The sequence below is a fragment of the Ptychodera flava genome, chromosome 20 (assembly GCF_041260155.1).
Source record: "Ptychodera flava strain L36383 chromosome 20, AS_Pfla_20210202, whole genome shotgun sequence".
In the NCBI taxonomy this organism is placed as follows: domain Eukaryota; kingdom Metazoa; phylum Hemichordata; class Enteropneusta; family Ptychoderidae; genus Ptychodera; species Ptychodera flava.
The window spans coordinates 37071374-37095499 of record NC_091947.1 but is presented as its reverse complement, the minus strand read 5'-3'; the positions used below and the strand labels follow the sequence as shown (position 1 = coordinate 37095499).

At 35.7% G+C, this 24126-nt stretch overlaps 1 protein-coding gene across 1 annotated transcript; it reads left to right on the top strand.

Annotated features, from left to right (window-relative positions):
- Positions 1–257: 257 nt before the first annotated feature.
- Positions 258–24126, top strand: LOC139120864 (sideroflexin-5-like). Its single transcript, XM_070685483.1, has 12 exons — positions 258–416; positions 5709–5777; positions 6829–6933; positions 12279–12333; positions 13747–13826; positions 15165–15221; positions 15444–15509; positions 15749–15839; positions 18120–18235; positions 19281–19366; positions 20943–21060; positions 22424–24126. The coding sequence occupies exons 1-12, from the start codon at positions 339–341 to the stop codon at positions 22499–22501; spliced, it is 999 nt and encodes a 332-aa protein (XP_070541584.1). The 5' UTR covers positions 258–338; the 3' UTR covers positions 22502–24126.

The following is a 24126-nucleotide window of genomic DNA, read 5'->3' as shown; positions in this document are numbered from 1 at the left end:
AAAGTGCCCATTATTTTTTCCATCCCCGAAGGAACTCGCCGGGCCCAATCAGTTTGCAGTCCCAGTTTGCGGTTTGAGCTACCTTTACATACATGCGTACTGCCTGGCCACACTCTGGCCCTTTCGCCACTGCCGCAGAGCAAGAAAATTAAATTTCAATTCAAATTACTTTATTCAAATTTCCCTTCCCGCTTACGCTCATAAGGGAAATCACTGTTCCCCGCACGCTGACACGGAAAAATTTCCCTCCAAGAAATCGCTACAAGCAGCGTTTTTTGCTGGTCGATCACGAAAGTTTTGTTGACCATGATGCATTATGGGCAGTACATAGAGGAAACATGGCTGCTGTACTTCAGCAAGACCTCGACGACGACGGTTATCCGCCGTTTCGGCTTGGGAAATCCAGATTTGATCAGGTAATTTTTATATCGTCTCCAGATTACTTCAAAGGCTCCTTTGTCGTTCTCACTGGTATACGTCATCCGCTTGGAAAGCAAGTTTTTTGTATTGCAAGGTTGTTCGACTAGGCCCGGGTCGACATGATCGTGTCAACGTAGCTCTATACTAGTACTACTCGCTGCACCTTTTCCAGGTCACCGATAGCCCAATGCCCCATCCTATGCCTATGGGTCGGTACTGTGTTTTAGCGGCCAGTCTCCACCAACACTGTCTGCAAGCCCATAGGGCCATAATCATTGCAACCAGTACGCCAACAGATATGTATTCGTACAGTATGTACTTGACAATTGAGGGGCTTAGAAAAATTCTGACTGCCGAATATTTAAATGCCCTGTTGTTAGATTGAGGAAAACCATGTCATGGAGCTCCATGGAAAACGTAGCTTTTTTTAACATGTCAATTAACCACGGCCGCATAGCCGACGGGCGTTGTCAACAAAAACATGATGAAAAAAGTTTTGGTTTCTGTCCATTATTCATGCTGCTGAACCGAGAATTCCCTTCTACATAAGTCCAGTCTTTTGGTAGCTCCATGGACCCTGAATGCTACCTCCATGGTTTGAACTTCAATGGTTATGCAAATATTGTTTTTCCCTGATTGAATGACCCCTGTGACTTATCGTAAAGGTCAGGACCCCATGCAGTGCCCCATTTGTGTACCTTGCCAAGCTTAACCCCACCATAGACAGTAGAGTCTATGTTCCCACTCATGTCGTTTGTCATCAAGACTTTTTTCATGTTATATTAAAAACGGGTTTGTTAATCCAATCTCATCATTGATCATAGCTCGGGTATCATATGGGTCGGATATGTGTTACTCTGTTATAATAGCCTTTAATAGCACCATGGAGGTAGGCTACCTCCATGATAGCACGTACGATGTCAAAAGTAAATTTCTGGCATCATGTCTGCCTTTGGATAGGAAAGTTTGCAAAGCCTAGTTTTATGGAAAAAGCTGTCATTATAAGTCAATGTCTATATGTCTACCTTTTTGTCATGATCAGACTTTCAAACATCTAAATATTTTTGTAATTTCTTGTGTTTCTTTACATCCATGATCTTTCTTTCCCAATAAGTCTCAAAAATGCTGAGTGACACTGGCAAATTACTGTCCTGTCAAACAGTTAACACAAATGTCTGGGGCCTGTGCACAGAAAATGTCTGATGGGTATCAATTGCCATCCGCTGAGGTATGGTATCATACGGTTATTCAAAATTTATGGTTGCCAATTGGTAAATTTTCATCTTTTTAAAGTGTTATTACTTCTTAAAAAAGTGTAGACACATAATGTTATGTATTACTGCACGGCTCACATGCTGCAGTACATATGACCATATAGTAAGCTGCCGCTTAAAAAAAAAAAAAAAAAAAAAAAAAAAAAAAAAAAAAAAAAAAAAATATAATATATATATATATAAAGAATTTTACCTTGACCATAAAGTAAGCTGCCGCTTAAATATATATATATATATATATATATATATATATATATATATATATATATATATATATATATATATATATATATATATATATATATATATATATATATATATATATATATATATATATATATATATATATATATATATATATATGGCAGTTTTTTGTCTATGGTAGTAAATCGGTAGATGTTCCTGGCCAAGACGTTTCGCCTTTGCTGGGCTGTTTCAGTAGGCCCTGTCCATTTCATTACTCTGCTGTTCTGTCATGTGATGTCACATGATCCAAATGGTCTATTGTCTTCGGTTGGAAATAATGGAATCAACCGAAGACAATAGACCATTTGGATCATGTGACATCACATGACAGAACAGCATAGTAATGAAATGGACAGGGCCTACTGAAGCAGCCAAGCAAAGACTGGGCAAAACGTCTTGGCCAGGAACATCTACCAATCTATCTATCTATATATATATATATATATATATATATATATATATATATATATATATATATATATATATATATATATATATATATATATATATATATATATATATATATATATATATATATATATATATATATATATATATATATATATATATATATATATATATATACAGTGGTGAATGAAAAGTGACCCATGCGGGACTCAAACCCACACCCCTCGTATACATTACTGATGCTCTACCAACTGAGCTAATGGATCAGTCAGTAAAATGTGGGCGGTCCTGACTCTTAGATGCGGCTTTTTCATTCTTATATATATATATATATATATATATATATATATATATATATATATATATATATATATATATATATATATATATATATATATATATATATATATATATATATATATATATATATATATATATATATATATATATATATATATATATATATATATATATATATATATATATATATATATATATATATATATATATATATATATATATATATATATATATATATATATATATATTTTTATGTGTGTGTATGTATGTATATATATTATCAATGGAACGTTTGCAGTTCATTCAGAGTGGAGTAGGAATTGAGATTGAGATGAGAAAACTGAAGCACACTCTTAGGCTCTTGCTTGTTTGGTTCGCGCGTATTTCATTGAACTAAGAACACGACATTTCACTCCAAAACTAGACTGTACATAGAGTGTACTAATAAATAAATGCTTTAAATACAGATATAATCATTCCATATTTTAAAGTTCTGTAAAGTACTCAGATTCTCTTTATTGCTCACATGTACATAATACATGTACTTTAACCCACTATCAGGTCATGAAGGGTATTGGTCCAGTTTCAGTGCAGTTGGTACAGAGTTACAGTAAATAGCAGTAACAGACACTGAGGTCCAGTTTCAGTGCAGTTGGTACAGTAACTCAGGGCTCGAAATTAGCGGTAGTCCCGTGTCCACAGAATACCAACTTTTCTCTGGGGCTACCAAAGTCCATGAAATGGTAGCCCACACGGACTACCAAAGCCCGAGACCTGAAATTCAGTCAGTACTTGGCATGCAATGCCCGCTCGGTCACTTTGGGATGCAGTAAAACCATGGATGTATTTTTGTACATCCATGGTCAAACCCAGCTAGACACAGAAAGGCCAGACTATGACTTTGTTACACAGATTACAAAGAGTAAGACGACCGGTCGTGCGGTGGAACTTTGCAACAAAGTTTCAATATCTGAACTGAAGTACTTGAATGACAGGCACAGGAAATGATTGCAATGAAAACGCATTTTCGTTGCATTATCAATCACAATTACACGGAAATCATGCCTCCTCCCTACAGAAAGGCCCAAGCTCTACTTTTAGCCTTGCTACAGTATGTCTCAGTGCTGAGAAGGTCGTACCGTTATCATGATGACAATCAAAATTTGTATACAACTCTAAGACAAAATGGGTTGCCAATAGATCACCAAACTTTTGAGAATCACTAACGTCAATTATACCTATTTCCTTGGGTATTAAAGGTGTGCAATATTCACATCAAATGACTAGAAAATTCACTTTATAAGCAGAATCTAGATGCATAGCCTTTTCTTGTCTGGGCAGTCTATACTTTGGGTAACGAAAAAAGATATTCCTGAACTAAAAATCTGCATGGGCTACCAGCCATTGTCATTGGGCTACCAACTTCAGAAAATGGTAGCCCAAATGGACTACCAGGGAAAAAAGTACATTTCTAGCCCTGGAGTTGGTACACAGTAGTCAGAGAGACTGCTCAGGTCCAGTTTCAGTATAGTTGGTACAGTATACAACAGTCAAAGAGACAGAGTGGGACAAGTGGTCTATCATAGAACCTTTGCCAGCACTTGAATGATGCAAGGTGGTATATTTATACCTGTTAATCCTGAAGATTAGTTCCCAGAGCACATTGAGAAAATTCTGTCAAGATGTTGACATTATTTAAATCGCATAATTACTGTGTCATAGAATTGATGATACATACATGACATCCCTTTTCACTTCACATTTGGTACAGTATATGTATAAACCAAAGAGAGGTTATTAGTCCCCACGGACACCGTCTGGGGGGACTTATAGGTATATGTATAAACCAAAGAGTGGTTATCTTATAAGGGGAAACAGTCTCATATGCATCTCATTTGCATCCTGTATGTATGTATGTATGTATGTATGTATGTATGTATGTATGTATTTTAGCTGTGACATCGCAGCAGTACTTGTGGTAACACGCTCGGGTCAAGGGTCACCGTCACTCTGCCGCTGCAAGCTAACCCATAGGCTTTTTTGGTAGTTAACTACGACACCGATCGGTGTCGCTGATTTAGCTAGCAAAATAATGAAATATATTAGTCTTTGAATAAATAAACTTGTATCATCTTTATCATTGACCATCTAAGACTCATTCTCTACACCTGCTAACTACCTAGATGATCAGAACCTTGTATTTTCAACTATTTTCCCGTGAGCCGCCGACAGTTTCTGCGATGTTTGCCCGCTCGCGCATACAATGCACTGAATACATTGGAGGTCAAAAGTTCAAATTCGCAAATAATAAAATAGTATAATCTTTGACGAAATCAACCTGTACCTGTTCTGTATCACTGACTATCTACGACTCATCTCCTACTCCTGCTAACTATCCCGATTGTGACAATATGTATTTTTGGGGAGCCGTCAACAGTTCCTGCTCGAATTTGAACTTGGTTGAACTGTAACCTGGTTCAAAATATGACGAAATCTTCCAATTGTGTATTTTTGCAGGTATTTTTTGCCATTTTTGGTCAGGCTTAGTCTGTCCTTAAGTGAGCTTTCAAATTTCCACCTTCTTCATCAACACAATTGTCACAAATAGTTATTCATCGACCGCTAGGTCACATGTCAGAAAACATACTAGCTTCAATTTAGATTGCAGTAAAATCGAGCAAATATTTTATCATGCATCAAAAAGATTAAAGAGTTGACTAGGAATATGAAAGAAAGAAAAACATTTTCATTGTTTGTCTAAGTAGAAATTCTTTTGAAAGTATTAAATTTGATAAAAAGAAAAAGTAACAGCAATAATGGCAAAAATGTCATTGACCTCCTACTTGTCACTCTACAAAAGACTACATACACTGTATATTCTACCAACTGTGCCTTCTTTTCATAGTTTTGCCTTTCATGTCTGTTATCTTTTTCTTTTTAGAGGCCATGAACTAAGGGCAAAGCTAATCCCTACGTCTGATTTCAATCAGAATGGAAACTACTGAGTAGTCGCATGGAAATTATATAAATTTATAAATTTATTGTTCTCTTCATTTTCAGAGTACATTTGCTGGTAGATACAGACATTTCCTGGATGTAGTTGATCCATCAACGTTATTTACTTCTGATGTGAGTAGAATTGACTCAAATCAATTTTCTTCAGTTAATTCTTCACAATTCTGTTTTGTTAGCTCACATTTGGTATACCAATGTGAGGTTATCGTATAAGCTGAAGTTGGTGGCGTCTGTATGCATGTGTGTATGTACCGGTACATGTATGTCTGTATGTATGTATGTACGTACGTACAATGTGTCCGTCAACATCAAAAACACGCAAACCACTGCATGTTTCAGCTTGGTATTTGGTGTGTGGATGCATCCTGGGCTATAGATGGGATTTTGTTAAAATGAAGTTTTCATTGCCAAAATTATGCAAATGAGCCTACAAAATGTGAAAATGGTCAAAAATTAATAATTCAAGAACCACTGTTTTGATTGCTTTGAAAACTAGTGGGCAAGTACCTTAGGTGGCCGTCATACAGTTATATGTATATTGTGAAGATATCTTGAATTTTGTATTTTTGCTGAATTTTTTGGTTATTTTTCTCATTTTAAGTAATTATCCTTCTTCTCCACTGGCCCAATTGCTCTCAAATTTAGGTTGGATATTTGCAAGGATGTTACCCTTCTAATTTGTTGAAATGACAACAGAATTAGCAAAATTACTGTTTTCGGGCAATTTTTGTCATTTTTGGTCAAAAAATCGCAAAAAAATTTTTTTCTTTGAAACTGTTGGACAGACAGCTATTTGGTGTACAGGCCCAGGGATGACAATAGTTGAATATGTGGAAATTGTCCAGAAATGTGCAAATTTGTATTTTTAAGACAATTTTGTACTGTGTAGAATCATTGTCATAATATGAATGTAGAATTTTGCTGCTCTGAACAGATAGAAATGACATACATCGTTGACCTTTGGTACCAATACTACTAGTATGTACCAATTCCAATCAAATGTGAGCAACACACTTATTATTGGCAGTATTTTTAAGTATTTGTTACTATGGATTCAACTCTAAAATATGGTTTTGACTACAGTTTTGACTTATGTCCATACCAAGATATGTTATTTTTCATCAGGTTTTAAAATCAACGATTTTAAATTTTGATTTTATTGCAGGCTAAACTTCAAGCATCTATTCAACTGTTAGATGATTACAAAAATGGAACTTTATCCCCTGACACAACAAACAAACAACTATGGCAGGCACAGAAAATAAAACAGGTAATCATCAGTGTTGAATCTAGAGCGCGCCATCGCGGGATTGACGCGTTTCAGCAAAAAATCCCGCTCTGAAATCTACCCAGTGCGTCACTTTGGGCGCACTCACAATGAGGGGGGGTCTGTAAATAGGTCAACGTGTGTTTTCTTTCATTGTTAAACGTAACCACTTTGCGTGATGATTTGCTGTATTTTGCTAGAATGTTACCAATGATTTCATTTATAAATACTTTAGCAGCACACGTCCGTTTTGAAATGACATTTGCGTTTGTTACATTGTCAATAAAACTTGTTTGTGAATGTACTGACTGACAGCCGTGACGAGAAAAAAAATTCACGTACGGGAGTAATTTCAAACTAACTCTCACACAGAAAGGTTTTGAAAAAATGTAGCCAACACACCTATTCCATTCTAAAAGAAAAAACATGTTCTTGATCAAGCGGAAATCAAACCAAATTCCAAAATTTTCTGAAACATTTCATGTGTCCACATGGATCGAGATACTAGACATAGCTTGGTTCATGTTGTTTGTCAAAGTCGTTATGCCACGGTCACGCATGCATGGCTTGCCAAGAAATTCGATCTAGCGAGAACAACAGTGAATATCTATTCAGATCTTATACCAGACGGGTCATATGTCAAGTTCTTCAGTAAGAATGCATTTACTAATACTTGCACGGCTTGCATTGTCAGAGTCGGGACGTTGTGCTGTGTTTTTTTGCCTCGATGCAGCACATGTGTGGTGTCGGCCATTTTCCAAACTTGCTTAGGACAAAGCGTCATCACTCTAGACTCCCTAGGTTACCCTTTTATGGCTATGGGAACTTACTGCTGCAGAGATCGAGACTACTTAGTCATTAAAAAAAGTCCTGCTCTATCAATGAGAGCTGTGAAATGACAAATGAACTTACTTTTCTCACTGTGGGGAAATTGTCAATTGTATTTTTGCATAATACTGAAAGAATTATCTCTTGAGACTAACAGAATGTGCTGCATCTTTTCTATGAATGTGAGTGAATTTGTGATACTTTATTCAAAACAATTATATTCTTGAATAGATGTACAAAGACTTCATAGACTTATTTAAATAAATGCTAATTTAATATGCAGATTAATATGCAAATTTGCTGCCAAAAAATTGTCCCCCAAATTTTGAAAATGTCCCCAAAATTTAAGGCAGTGGGCCAAATGTCCCCAAATCCTAAGATCCTAGATTCAACACTGAATCATTAGATACCTATGATAATGTGCATTACCTATAATAATTGCTCGAAAAATATGGAATATGCTGACTGCCCATTTTCATAAGTTACCATAGTCTTCGATCCTGCAACTTTAGACAGTAGAGGGACCAAGTGTTTTCTGCATTTAGACAAGAAATCGACCTTTTTAAGCTAACAATTCTCTAGGGGTTAATAAGCTCAGAACACTTGTAAATTATATGCTTTCAGAAAGCCTGATATAGGGGAATATTTTGGTAAACATAGTGTCACCATTTTTTACATAACTATCACGTGACAGGTTAACCTGTCACAATTCTGTTTTCCCTATGTTTTGTTTCAATGCTTGATATGAGGCTGAAATTTGTGTGAGTGCAAGCTGTTGTAAGGATCTTCCAAAGTGTGCGTCAGAAGCTTTTTAAGCCTTCTAAAACAATTTTTATGCCAGAAAAACTTCCAGAGCAGTGAATATAATCCTAGTTGATTTCTTTAAAATTGTGCTCCAAAAAACTAAGCAAGATATAAAAAATCTGAGACAGACTTTTAAAGAACGTTGTGACAGCTTGCATTCCAGAAAGTTTGAGTCAGATATTTTGAAGAATTGAGACAAAACATAGGGAAAACCGATTTTGAAAGGTTATACACATTACCTGTCACGTGATAGTTATGTAAACAATAGTGACACTGTTGTTACCAAAATGTTCCCCCATATCTACACTGTAGGCTTTCAGAAAATGTACAATTTATGGGGGTTCTGAGCTTATATAACCACCAAAGAATTGATAGATTAAAAAATGTCAATTTCTTGTCTTGGAACCTTAATTCCATTCCAGGTGACCTGGTAGCCAAAATATCAACATAAGGTGACCTAGTTAGTCATAATTTCATACTCATCCTGGGAGTTACGTTACCAACTTCCCTACAGTTGGTTTTGATTAAGAAGTTTTGAATTTACCCTCAGGGAGCCTAGTGGTAAAGGGTTTTTGATCAAAAAGTCTTTGTGGATTGCAAAATCTGTGATTTATGGATGACAAATTAGATCAACCATTTTTGTTGCCAGGCCTAGTGCAAAGTAAGATACAACTGGTGGCAGTGGACTACAGTATACAGGTTCCAATTCAATTTCATAGAAGGGATAGGAGACCATAAAACTGAAATTTTTCTTGTCAAAGCAAGTTTACAATGTCCTACAAGTGGAGGCAGTGTTTTATTGCCACTATCAGGAGAAGTGTCTATTATTAGTCCCCATGGACACTGTCCGGGGGACTTATAGTTTTGGTCATGTCCGTGCGTGCGTCCATGTGTGCGTGCATCTGTCTGTCCGTCTGTTCACGCAGATATCTCAGAGATGCCAGAGCATTTTCATTCAAACTTGGTACAAGGATTACTCCTCATGTTATACATATGCACGTTGATTTCTTTTTTGATCCGATCTAATATGTCTGTGTGACGGATACTTTATTAAAAAAGCAGGGACTATGTCATTGACAATGACTTTTTGAAAAAGAGCTCTATTTCTAAAGCGACTGCACTAAATTTGATGAAACTTTGTAAAGATGTTTGTCACACAGAGCTCTGATAGCACAGAATCAGTATTGCATCAATTAATTGCTAATTTGCATATTTGATGAATTTTTGTAATTAAGGTGACAAGTCTAGAAATACTGCAGCAAATTTGATGAAACTTGGTCCAGATCTTAAACACATAGCTTCATATTCGTGTACAAAGACACTTAGAAGTGTATGAGAATTAATTGCTTATTTGCATATTTAATGAACTTTCCTAATTAGTGGGTTATCTCCAGAACCACTGCATCAAATTTGATGAAACATGGTACAGATGTTGAACTTTCCTAATTAGAGTGATTAGTCCAGAAACATGCCATCAAATTTGATTAAACTTTGTTCAGATGTTGATCTAACAGTGCTGTAATACAATTCATTGATACTTAGTGGTAATCGCTTATGAAATGTGGTACACTTGATAATCTGTCAGTTTTATAATAGAATGCAAAAATGTTTGGCAACATCCTGTTGATTAATAACTAATTGACTTATTAGTTCCCCACGGACACCGTCCGGGGGAACTTATAGGTTTGGTCATGTCCGTGCGTGTGTGGCGTGCGTGCGTGCGTGCGTGTGTGCGTCCGTCCGTGCGTCCGTCCGTTCACGCAGATATCTCAGAGATGCCTGGAGCGATTTCATTCAAACTTGGTACAAGGATTACTTCATATGTCATACAGATGCACGTCGATGTGTTTTGTGATACGATCCAATATGGCCGCCAGGCGGCCATTTTATTACAATTTTTTCATGTACAGAGCCATAACTCAGACATGTTTCAACCGATTTTATTCAAAGTTGGTACAAGGACATTGACCAATGTCATAGATATGCACGTCAATTTGTTTTGTGATACGATCCAATATGGCCGCCAGGCGGCCATTTTATTACGATTTTTTCATGTACAGAGCCATAACTCAGACATGTTTCAACCGATTTTATTCAAAGTTGGTACAAGGACATTGACCAATGTCATAGATATGCACATCAATTTGTTTTGTGATACAATCCAATATGGCCGCCAGGCGGCCATTTTATTACGATTTTTTCATGTACAGAGCCATAACTCAGACATGTTTCAACCGATTTTATCAAACGTTGGTACAAGGACATTGACCAATGTCATAGATATGCATGTCGATTTGTTTTGTGATACAATCCAATATGGCCGCCAGGCGGCCATTTTATTACAATATTTTCATATACAGTGCCATAACTCAGACATGTTTAACCGATTTTATTCAAAGTTGGTACAAGGACATTGACCAATGTCATAGATATGCATGTCAATTTGTTTTGTGATACAATCCAATATGGCTGCTGTGTGGCCATTTTATTACGATTTTTTCATATGCAGAGGCATAACTCAGGCATATCTCAACCGATTTTATTCAAAGTTGGTACAAGGACATTGACCTATGTCTTACATATGTACGTCAATTTGTTATGTGATACGATCCAATATGGCCGCTAGGCAGCCATTTTATTACGATATTTTCATGTACAGAGCAATAACTCAGACATGTTTCAACGGATTTTATTCAAAGTTGGTACAAGGAGATTGACTAATGTCATACATATGCATGTCAATTTGTTATGTGATACGATCCAATATGGCTGCCTTGCGGCCATTTTATTACGATTTTTTCCTGTTGAGGGCCATAATACTCTAAGGCATATCTTAACCGATTTTATTCAAAGTTGGTACAAGGACATTAACCTATGTCATACATTATATGTCAATTTGTTTCTTGATATGATCCAATATGGCTGCATGGCAGCCATTTTGTTACAATTTTTTCGTGTCCTTAGCCAAAACTTGGGCATGTCTCAATTAATGAAGAGGACTCTATCCTCTTAGGACATGTAATCAAAGTACCCATTAACAAGTGGGGACTGTGTCATCAACGATGACTTGTTTAATGACCTTTTGTAATTAGGTAGCAGCCCACATTGGTTTTACGTTTTTACCACAATACAACAACTCTTTAATCAGAGACCCAATTAATGAACCAGACACTCTCCTCTCCAAGGACTTGTAATCAAAGTACCCAGAGGGGACTGTGTCATGAACGATGACTTGTTGTCTATGGTATTATCAAGCAAGTGTGCATAATAAATTCACATGAATAAAATTGTTGTGTCCAGGGTCCAATGGAAGCAGTCTTTGAACATTTTATGGGCCCTTCAATAACGGTAATGCTCTGAACAACTTTGTTTTGATACATTCCTGTAACAATTTGCAGGTAAATGCTTTAATCATCAATGTTTCATTGATCAGTTGTTTCTAAATCATAAATATATTATTTCATCCCACAAAATTTCATAAAAACCTTTTGCTTTGGTAGATAATCATAATCTTCCAAATGAATTCTATTTATAAATCATCAGTTATTGTCCCATTCTGTTGAGGAATCGCTTTGGTCAAACAACCTGAACAGACAAAAGTCAAGTTCAGGTTACATTATTATCAGTAGTATCACAATAAAGTACATGTACCACTTGCCATTGGTAGCACATTGAGAATGACCAGCTGCCATAAGTTTTCACCTTATGTTTTACAGGCCATAATACACCCAGACACAGGAGAAAAAATTTTCATGCCATTTCGAATGTCAGGTAAGCATCCTTTGACGGATTTCCTTTTATCTTTGGTTTAATGCTGTGGGATAAATATTATCCACGTCCATCTCTGTCAATATTTTAATACTAAGAACTGCAGGTAACAGATTACATTTGAACTTGGTTCAAGAAAGATGGGATGATGCACAGTGATCTGAATATACATTTCAGAATTTTAATGCTGTGGGCTGTAATCCAATATTGTAGAAAGATGCTAGTTTGTCCTGATTTTTTTGCATATGAAGGGTAATAATGGCTGATTTTTTTGCATATGAAGGGTAATAATGGCTGATTTTTTTGCATATGAAGGGTAATAATGGCTGATTTTTTTGCATATGAAGGGTAATAATGGCTGATTTTTTTGCATATGAAGGGTAATAATGGCTGATTTTTTTGCATATGAAGGGTAATAATGGCTGATTTTCATAATGTACTCTGTAGAGAAACATTTACTGTTTTTCATGATACCCTGTAGAGTGATGTGGGCAGTTTTCGATGAACTATCCTTGGGGATGATATTGGCAGTTTTTCGTGATATACCCTATTGTAGAATGACGGGTACCACTGTGTCACAGCCAGATTCAATTCTTGTAATCTTCAGTCTTGTTTAACTTCTGTTTTGTCATATGTACCGGTATATCACAATGGTATATCTTGTAATGAATTAATAAAACTTAAGATCATGTGATTATTCTTATGAAATGCGGTTTTGAAAGTGCAGACTAAAATCAATGTTGGTGCACAGCATTTTCTGATGAAAGAAATGGCCATTGAACTTTTTATCTGGAAAACAGCTTGATTACTGACAATTGTCAAAAATCTGTAAACAATAATACTGTATTCTAATGTATGTACATATAGTGGTGTACTAGACTGCTCAATATTGCATTCTTTTGAACAGCTTCAGGCAATGAACAAATATGTGGTCATAGCTTTATTTTGCTTGTATCTATGTGTACTTCCTACTGCACTCATGAGGGAATATTTTAATGATTAATGTTCCTAAATGTTTGTCCAATTTTCCCCAATCTTTCATAGAACATGACACTGCAAGATCACTGAATTGATTTCTATTATTGCAAATAACATTTTGAAAGTGGGAGAATGGTTCAATCACGGTCCCAGAAGGACCGTGGTTCAATGCAATTAGGAATTCGAGGTGTTTGTTGTTACTGATCTGCACTGTGTGTTCTTGAATTTGAAACTAGATTTTTGAAAAAAAAAATGAATTTAATGTGCACACTTATTTTGGCATTATCATAGTTGGTAAAAGCTGATATTGCAAAAGTGCAATTGATAATGTTTGTCTAATGGTGTGTCTTTCTGAGTTCAACTGTACTATACCTGTATATTCCTTTGGAGAAATTTAAGCCTAAATTGTTACTGTACTCTGACATTTTTGCTTTGCAGGTTTTGTTCCATTTGGTGCTCCAATTGTCACTGGATTACTGCTTCCAAATCTTACTCTAAAGGGTACAGTTTTCTGGCAGGTTAGTACTTCACCACCCTTTCGTTTTCTGTTTATCATTACATATGTACATGTGTAAATTATGCACATTATAAAAGATACCTGAAAGCAGAGTATTTATACCTGTCTAACAGTTCACTGAAATAAATGAATAGCTGAGATGTTTACTGTACCATCAGAAACACACAATATAATTCAGGTCATTGTCTTTTAAGAGGTGTTAGACAATTAACATAATTTGCAGAATTTAGACTGAGGATTGTCAATGTCAAATATAAGCGTTTGTTCTTATTTTAACATGATTGTACAAGTTTAATGATGCCAAAAATGAAATTGTTTCCATGGTTCCCTGTATGAAAAAATAATGTTCCATGAATGTTAAAGAGGCACTCCCACTTGGTAACATTTTTAAAACACATGTTTTTAAATACCAACGGTCGAAATTTGAGGTGGCGACTGCGCGCGGATCGCGAGATATCGATAAAAACATGTCATTCCCCGAGCGTATTTTTAACATCCCGAAGTTTTACGATCGTTTCTGATTATGACCCGAAATCCCCCGAAGGTTTGTTGTTGTGCTTATTGACGATATTCTAGGGAGTCCATAATAAGTTCGAACGACGCAATTTTACCTCCCACTGCGAAGACTTTAGGCCTATATACAGCATTATGCCTTCACTTGAGGTAAGCTTTTTAAAAACTCCTCCATAGTTTTTGTCGTTTTCATTATTCTCAGTCAGTTCTATTATATTTTTAACCAATACCACATAGATATCAGTTTTTACGTGTAAAATATTAGCCGCCTCTGATGACAACATTTTGTCGTCTGCCACACAGTTACGCGTGGTTCGATACATAGTGGCCGCCGCGTGGTATGCGTGCATACCACGCGGCGGCCGCTATGTATCAACCGCACGTATCTGTGCTAGTCACCTATGCGAATTCTGGTGTAATCAGCAAACTTTGTTTCCCGTTTTTTCTCCTAGTCAGTAAGACTCAGCTTTCCCCCACGGGGCATGACCGATCACCGAGGCGAGTGGTACTGTGGCGTACAGCAGCGTTAGCGTAGACTCGTACTCCATAGCTTAGTTGACAATGGCCCCAGTGCCGAACGTTCGATGTTCGGAAGCTGAATTTAGGTGGGCCACCGGAATTCAAACTTTTACTTTTTTGAGGACATGTTTTTATCGATATCTCGCGATCCGCGCGCAGTCGCCACGTCAAAAATCGACTGTTGGCATTAAAAAAATGTGTTTTAAAAATGTTACAACGTACGAGTGCCACTTTAATGTATAATATTTTCATTCTTTGATTTGAATTATGGAGAAGAAAACTGAAAGTTTGACTTTTTTTTCCACAGTGGATAAATCAGAGTCACAACGCCTGTGTTAACTATGCAAACCGAAATGCAACAAAGGTAGTGTACTAGTTTGTCTTCTTGGCAATTAAGTTTTTAGTCTGGAGAATTACTGTTTGTTTCAAGCTTGAGAAACAATGTTAGTCTCTCATAAGCCACTCTATAAATCATTTAGAATCAGTCATTATATGGTTGTATCACAATGTGTGGTATCAATATCTATATATCACAGTAATATACTGCAATGTTTTCTGTTGTCACTTTTCTGTATTTTGTTGACAGCCAACTCCAACCAGCAAATTTCTTCTTGGATATACTGGCGCTGTTACAAGTGCATGTACAATTGCAGTAAGTACTTTCTTTGACAAAAGTTTTATCATATTAACATAATATATGAAAATTTATTTGTTTGCACATTAACAAAATTACTGTCTTCTCACTTTTCAATCAGTTTGTCAATGAAGGAACTCTTCTGAGTTTCCATGGAAAAAAATTGTTATGCATATTATGAAATGAGCTTGAACGACAGACAGATACTATCAAATTGATGGGTAAAATGAAAACTGATTTGGTTTATTGATTTATAGACATGTTTGACATTGCTGATAGACAAAGCCAAGAAATTTAATCCAGCCACTAGAATGTTAATACAGAGATTTGTGCCTTTCCCAGCTGTTGGTGAGTTCAATGATTTATCATTCAACCTAGTAATGCCTATAGGAATTCCGAAGCAACCAAATCTTATTTTTTTTTCAATTTATTACATTCAATCTTGTCATAATCATTTGTTGAATTTTATTGGCCAGGTGTAAATTGCTGAATTTCCCAATGAATTGATTGGATTTTACTATGAATTCAAATTACCATCAACTGACCATCACTATGTGGATTTTCACTTAAAATTCTTCAAAAGTTTCACTAAACACAATCTTGGTTTCTCCATGAAACCATATCACAACTTTCATTGGAGAGTCAGATTAATTAACAGATGATGTATCATGTAGTGTTATTGATAAAGATTAGACATGTAAATTCATGGCCATCTAAAGACCAAGTTTATTTGGACAATTTAATTGTTCTTAGTATAATAAGAGTAATGCCATAATTATTTCAAGAGGAGTCATCAGACACCAATGCTGGCAACAGATTCATATTTTGCTTTCCAGTACTACACAGGGGTAATTCATGAAGTTTTGAGGTAGGGGCTAAAATAAAAATGTGGGTTGCTTGCAACTGCTTGCCATCACTGCCAAGTGGTCGTCGGGGAGGGTGTGGGTAGGAGGAAGTGTCTCTCCGGCCGAAGGCCGGAAGCCCTGGAAAATCAGCTAAAAATCACTTTTTACAGCTCAAAGTCACTTGAAATTATAGTATTTTCAGGAGGAGTATTCAGCAGTGTTCCAGGACAGTTTGTGCCGGGTCATATCATAAAAGCCATTTTCCTGGGAGACTAAATATTATAATTCATAATTAACCCTTTTCCTGCCAAGTCCATATTTCACCATCAGTTCAAGATAGTTAAAGTTAATGAAACACAACATATTCCATATGGTGTGTTTTAACATAATATTGAACATTTGAAGGCTGTTGAAAGGATAAATACTGTGAAATGGATTTTTATGGACTAAAAATGCTATAACAGACCAAGCCAAGTTGGTGAAAATCCATCATGTTTTGGTTGAATACCGCTTTTTACTGACTTAGCTGATGGGGAAGTGATACTGTCTGGCAGATAAAGGGTTAAAAATGATAAAAATTGGGTAATGTTGAATATATTTTTGAAGAAAGAAAATTAAAATCTAGAAATAATTTGACATTATTGCTCAGTAAAGTACCTTGATGTATGGTATGAAAATCGCTATGTTAAGAACCAGTAGGGGGCTAAAATAAAAATGTAGGTGGCTTTCAGCTGCTTGCCACGACTGCCAAGTGGTCATCGGGGAGGATGCGGGAGGGAGGTGTCTCCCACCCCAACCCACCCTGGCCGAAGGCTGGAAGCCCTGGAAAATAAGCTAAAAAAAACCACTTTTTACAGCTCAAAGTCACTTGAAATTATAGTATTTTCAGGAGTATTGTAAGCTTTGTTCCAGAACAATTTGTGGTCATATCATAAAAGCCATTTTCCTTGGAGACTAAATATGATAATTCATAATTAAAAATAATAAAAATTGGGTAATGTTAAATATATAATTGAAGAAAGAAAACTAAAATCTAGAAATAATTTGACACTATTGCTTAGTAAAGTACCTTGATGTATGGTATGAAAATCCGTATGTTAAGAACCTCTATTTGCTTTTAGGAGGTATGCTAAATATAATTCATTATTATTAATGATATTAATATGATATTGTAGATGATATTATACAGTGTTTCATCTAGACAGGGAGATTGGAGATTCCCCCTCTGTTAACATGTTGGCACCCCCAAGTAATTTGTCAAGGTGGACCAGCCCCAATGAAATGGTGCCAGTTACACCTTAGATATTCAAGTACATAGAACACATGAACTGGTGAAATCCCCCCCTAAATTGTCTGGTAAAGGGGAAACCCCCCCCCCCCCCCCCTGTTGAAGCCATCCTGGATTAAACACTGTGATATTTTAAACACAGAAAACCATAAACTTTTCATTATTGTACTACGTTGTGCTTTAAATTAAGAACCCTGATGTTGGGTATGAAAATAGGTAAATGAAGAACATTAATACCATTTGAGAGGTAAAAATGATAATTTATGTATCAATACTGATTAAAAATGGTTCTGGTGACCATATTTTCACAAATAGACACAAAGTAAAAACCTTGATAAGGTATATGAAAATTTGAAACAAACCTTGGCCTTTATACAATTGGTGTGATATTGTCATCACAGTAGACAGATTTGAGGAATTGTTTGATAAGGGTTATTGTTGTGCAGTTGTCGAATGTCAGAATATGAATGCTGTGAAATGTTTTGTATGTTACAGCAACTGCTAGTGTATGTAATGTTGTCTTAATGCGATTCAATGAGTTAGGAGAAGGAATTGAAGTGGAGGAAAAAGATGGAACTGTAATTGGAACATCCAAGATTGCAGCTAAACGTGTAAGTTTTTAAGTTTTGCAAATTGTTAGCATTTATGCATCTTGAAGGGATGATTAGCAAATTCAGTGTACAACACTTTATCTTGTCAAGAAACCAAAATTGTGTAAATCTATGAAGCTGTTCAACACTTCTCAATTTAAAACAAAAACGTTGAAGTTAAGATTCATGTAACTCTGATATAAAGTTAAATCAAAACATTTGCAGAGGTGAAAAAACTCCATTGTAATAATGTTTTCTGTGATCAGTTCAAAATAATGTTGCTTGGTTTGAGATCCTGTATAGTAGAGTAGTAATGTAACAATATAATCTATAGTCTTCCACCTTCTGCTTTGAAAATTATCTCCTCTATTTGTCACTGAGAAAATGTATATTTCAAGTTGAAGACCCCATACAATGCAGACCAGAAATACAGTACAAATAAAAGATTGGAGCAACAGATTTTTAGTTGACAAACAGCTGTTACATTTTCTCTCTATCATAAACTTTATTTTATATAAACTAGAAAATTACTTTAAACTATGTTCTATTTCAAGAATGCTGTTGTCAGTGATGCGAATCTTATCAAATAGGTGGTATGAATCAAAGCCTGGTGTCTGTCATCTGTCATTTTTTAAGGTGTCCCTCATCTGTCATTTTTAAGCATTCAAAAGCTGCTGCTGAAAACTGCCAGTCCAATTGCTTTAATATTTGGTACACAGGCCTCTAGGGATGATTTAATTCAGATTGGTCCAAAAAATTAAAATTTTTTTTTAATGTTTACACAATTTTCTTCAATTTTTTTCTCTCAAATTGTTCAACCAATTGTAATCAAATACAGTTAAATTTGTACATTCCCAAGTATGACTTCATTTAGCTTCATTCAAATGGTGATGCCAACATTTTGGGCTAATTTTCTCATTTTTGGTCAAAATGTGGGTGTCTCTTTACCACTGGTCAAACAGCTTTTAAATTCAATATGCAGTTTCTTAGGAATAGCAGTCCTACATTACCAGTGAGAACAGGTAAATACAAGAGTAAATAAATTAATGTTCAATTTTGTTTGTAGGCTCTGACAGAAACAGCTATGACAAGAGCTGTACTTCCAGCACCTATACTTATTATACCACCCATTGTCATGGCTTTCCTTGAAAGGTAATGTACACATTAATCTTATTGCTTTGTACCGGTATGTGCACTGCATTAGAAGAAGAATCACAATTTAAAGTAATGGTTGACTGTGATGGCCATCATGTTTTGAATTCACCAAATCTAAGGGGCTGTCAATCAGTATTCTTCAGGCTGCCATTTTGTTGTGTTTCTGGCATTAAAGTGGCACTCCCACTTGGTAACATTTTTAAAACACATTATTTAATGCCAACGGTTGATATTTGATGTGGCGACTGTGCACGGATCGCGAGATATCGATAAAAACATGTCCTCAAAAAAGTAAAAGTTTGAATTCCGGTGGCCCACCTAAATTCAGCTTCCGAACATCGAACGTTCGGCACTGGGGCCATTGTCAACTTAGCTATGGAGTACGAGTCTATGCTGACGCTGCTGTATGCCACAGTACCAATCGCGTCGGTGATCGGTCATGTCCCGTAGGAGAAAGCCGATTCTTACTGACTCGGCAAAAAAACGAAAAACAAAGTTTGCTGATTCAACCAGAATTCGCATAGGTAACCAGCACAGTTACGTTTGGTTGATACGTTGTGGCCGCCGCGTGGTATGCAGACGCATACCACGTGGCGGCCACTGTGTATCGAACCACGCGTAACTGTGTGGCAGACGACAAAATGTAGTCATCACAGGCAGCCAATATTTTACTCGTAAAAACTGATATTTATGTGGTATTGCTTAAAAATCTAATACAACTGATTGAGAATAATGAAAACGACAAAAACTAAGGAGAAGTTTTTAAAAAAAAATTACCAGAGGTAAAGGCATAATTTGTATATAAAGTCGTCGCAGTGGGAGGTTAATTAATTGCGTCATTCTAACGTTTTTGGACTCCCTAGAACATCGTCCATCAGCACAACAACAAACCTTCGGGGGATTTCGGGTCATAATAAGAAATTTCGGGATGTGAAAAATACGCTCGGGAAATGACATGCTTTTATCGATATCTCGCAATCTGTGTGCAGTCGCAACATCAAATATCAACCGTTGGCATTAAAAAAATGTGTTTTAAAAATGTTACCAAGTGGGAGTGCCTCTTTAAAGGGACAAAGTCGGCCATTTTTCATGAAATTTTTTTGATGCAAGGTACTACATATATTGCATGTTATGGTTTTAGACAAATTAAATGAAACCATTGCGAAAATGAATTAATGGTCATGACCATTAATTCATTTTCGCGATGGTTTCATGTATTGTGTCTAAAACTGGGGTCAAATATATGCATGGTCACCCATTCATTCAGTATCTTTCAACATTAAGTGGTATCTCTTATCAAACACAATTCATGAAAAATGGCCTTTAATGTATGCAACAATAATAATTGCTTCACTTGGTAATCATGTTGATGAATAGTCCTGGCTATTAAAGTTGATGATCTCTAGAAGGGACTGTCATTGACAATGTGGATGATTGTTGGATCAACACACTTGGCACAGTTCTCAAGTTCCTTAAGTCATTTTCATTCTTTAAAATGTTAGTGTTATTGAATTGTGAATGACTGAAAGATTTCTCTTTGTTAAATGAAAGATTTTTTATTTTTTTTGTTTAGGACGCAGTTTTTGAAGAAAAGACCAAAACTTCATCTGCCGATACAAGCTACTGTGTGTACATTGGCCTTTGCCTTTGCTCTGCCCATGGCAATAAGTTTATTTCCACAATTTTCAGCGGTATGTTATGAATCTTTGAATTGGTCTCGACAATATGTCAGTTGGAAACTTTGATACTATACAACAGGCTATTACTGCAATCATGAAAGGCCTGCATGTTTTCAATGTATCATCATTTCATGATCATACAACTGTGTACACATTCATGATCATTGATATATAGCAATAGGCCAAACCCGGAATTCGAATCGACCACGGTACAAACAAAGCCATGTGCGCAAACGTGCATACACGTACGTGTATTTACATACGCGTTAGTACACGTGGGTTTGTTTGTACCGCGATAACGTGATTATTTGGGCGTACTGAGTCTGTAGAACGCATCGTGTCCTTTTTATTTCGGAGTAGAACCATTATAGACTATGTCTTGTGATATAATTTGTTATTCTTCTTCGGAACAAAATTGATGTGATGTGATCCGTAGACTCAGTACAACCAAAAGATCATGTGATACTGATAGGCTTCAAAAACATGAAAATGTAGTCTGCATTGGCTTTGGGATATATACCAACCCTCCACTTCTACTTGCCATTTGTCTAAACGCAGAGGGGCAATGTACAATGCTGGACAGTTACAGGACTTCAAGGTCCAACGAGTGATTTTACATGATGTTTTTATAGAACCCTTCAATAATCAGTGTGTAATGTGCAACATGGGTATACATGTACAACCAGACTCTTTTTAATTTTTTTTTTGACAAAAATATACAGATAAGCTCATAATTAACGTACTTTCCTTCATAAGTGCTGGTCAGGCGGCTGTGACAATCTCATGTCCCAGATTACCATCTGACAGTCATAACAATTTTTTGTCAACACAGCAACTCATCAACCTACATGGTTGTTCCTCTATCCACAGATAAGCATGTCTTATCTGGTCCTTACTATACCTTATCTGCAAACAAAAACACTGCCAATAACATGTCTATTATAGTGCATAATTCCCTCCTTCCCTTCACATCAAGTCTAGCACTATTATAGTGCATAATAGTGCTAGACTTGAGGTGGAGGGAATTATGCTCTATAATTCCCTCCTTCCCTTCACATCAAGTCTAGCACTATTATAGTGCACAATTGCCTCCACCTCAAGATGCTGGTAAAATCATGAGTGTTCTAAGGTAGCTTTGTTTATTTATCTGTTAGTTTCTTGGTATTTACCAGACTGAAAAAATTTGTCATTTTCATTTCCATTTTCAATTTTGCAAAGTTAACCTGAATATTTTTCAAGTCCCAAACTACCAAATATTTGTCAGTGTCCCCCTTGATTCTGATATTCAGGATATATATATAGATACAAAACCAGCATGTTTTATGCAATCAAGGTAAATATCTTTAATATGCCTTTGTTTTTTTTTTGCTTTCAGGTTGATGTATCAATTCTAGAACCAGAAATCCAGGCAGCTACTTCATCTAAGCAAGTAGTCTATAACAAAGGACTGTAATAATAATTATCATTCAAATTTGCAATGGACACAATGGACGGATCTTCATAAATCTTAATCTTTATTTCTTCTGTAGCACAGACTATAGTAAAATCTCAGTGGTTTTTTGTTAAAAAATAAAACAGTTCAATGTCATTAACCTGTTAGGGTTTTGTTTCATGAGTAGCATTACAATTGTACTGATAATCTAATCCGCAGATTACAACCAATGAACTTCCTACTGGTACCAGTGTTCTATATGGACATGATAGATTTATGTTTAAATTTAAATACAGAACTTTGTACTAGTGCCTTACTAGATAAAAGATTTTCATAATGAACAACTGGTTAATAAATACACTCATAGTGGAAATATTTAAAGTGACGAACTTGGTGTGTACATGTCATTACTGGTTTTTGTTTATGACATTAATTTCTAGTCCTGTACAGGGTCTTCTTCAAATTGCTAATGGGATCTACAGCAGATCTTTTACAAGCATTAGTGCAATTAGCAGTTACATTATGATAATTGTTGGATTTATTTTAATAATCCTCATATTCTTGAGACAGATGTTTACCATATTCCTGTTATAGTAACAGAATTTTAACCCCATTAGCCATTAAATCAAGGGTTCTGCAAACTTAACTGTGGAGTTTGACCCTAGTGAACACACTCTATGGTTATGGAGCATGTATGATTAATGCCATTCATAGTGTAGTGTTGTCAGTCCTGTTGATCAACAAACTTTGTGTCATTGAGCACACCAGCAGGCTTCTCATGAATATTAAGGAACCAATTATGTGCACACTGCTAATTCTGAAACCATGAATGTAAATTAAGAATGTTTACAGTTGAAGGTCAGTAATAATGGGAATTAAGTGATATCTCGTTATTTAATGGCAAAACAATATTGGAGTAGTGTAGCAATTGACTCCAGATATCAACAGATCTGTGCATACAGAGAACCATACATATAGTCCTTTGGAGATTATATACAGTTTGTATCTATGTGAACATCACAACTCTAGAAGATGCATTTTATATCATTAAACATGTACTCTACATGAACAATTTCATTTTGCAATGACTGGCTGAAGATCATCAACTACATTGTCTTTCTGTTTATTACAATTTTCTTGGTACTGATCATCGATCAATGTCAAGTTTTCTTGTTCAAATTCTTTGAGAAATGGGGTACATATAACATGTTTTGAATGATTAAACTTTTAGAGTAAATAAATATAGGGAAATATATGTCATACATACACATCATTGTCGTAAATTATGTATTTTAGGATTACTAGTAAGTTAATATCGTAATTTAATATTGGATTGCACATTATTTCTTATTGATATACATGTATGTAATACCTGGTAATATGGCTTTCTGATGTTGCTTTCGTACAAATTTGGCTGAACAAAATAACAAAAACTGACAGCAGAATTCACGAGTTTCGTCACCGTATGTTGAATACCAGGCAGCAGATTTACACCTACCGGTAACATTTAAATGTCTATTGTGTCCGAATACAAATCCCAGAGTTCAAATGCCTATAGTGCCTGAATACAATAGTTTGATCTCAGTAAATGTCAATATTTTTGTAATCTGTTTTTGGTGTCTCTATAAAAAGCAATTTTAATGATA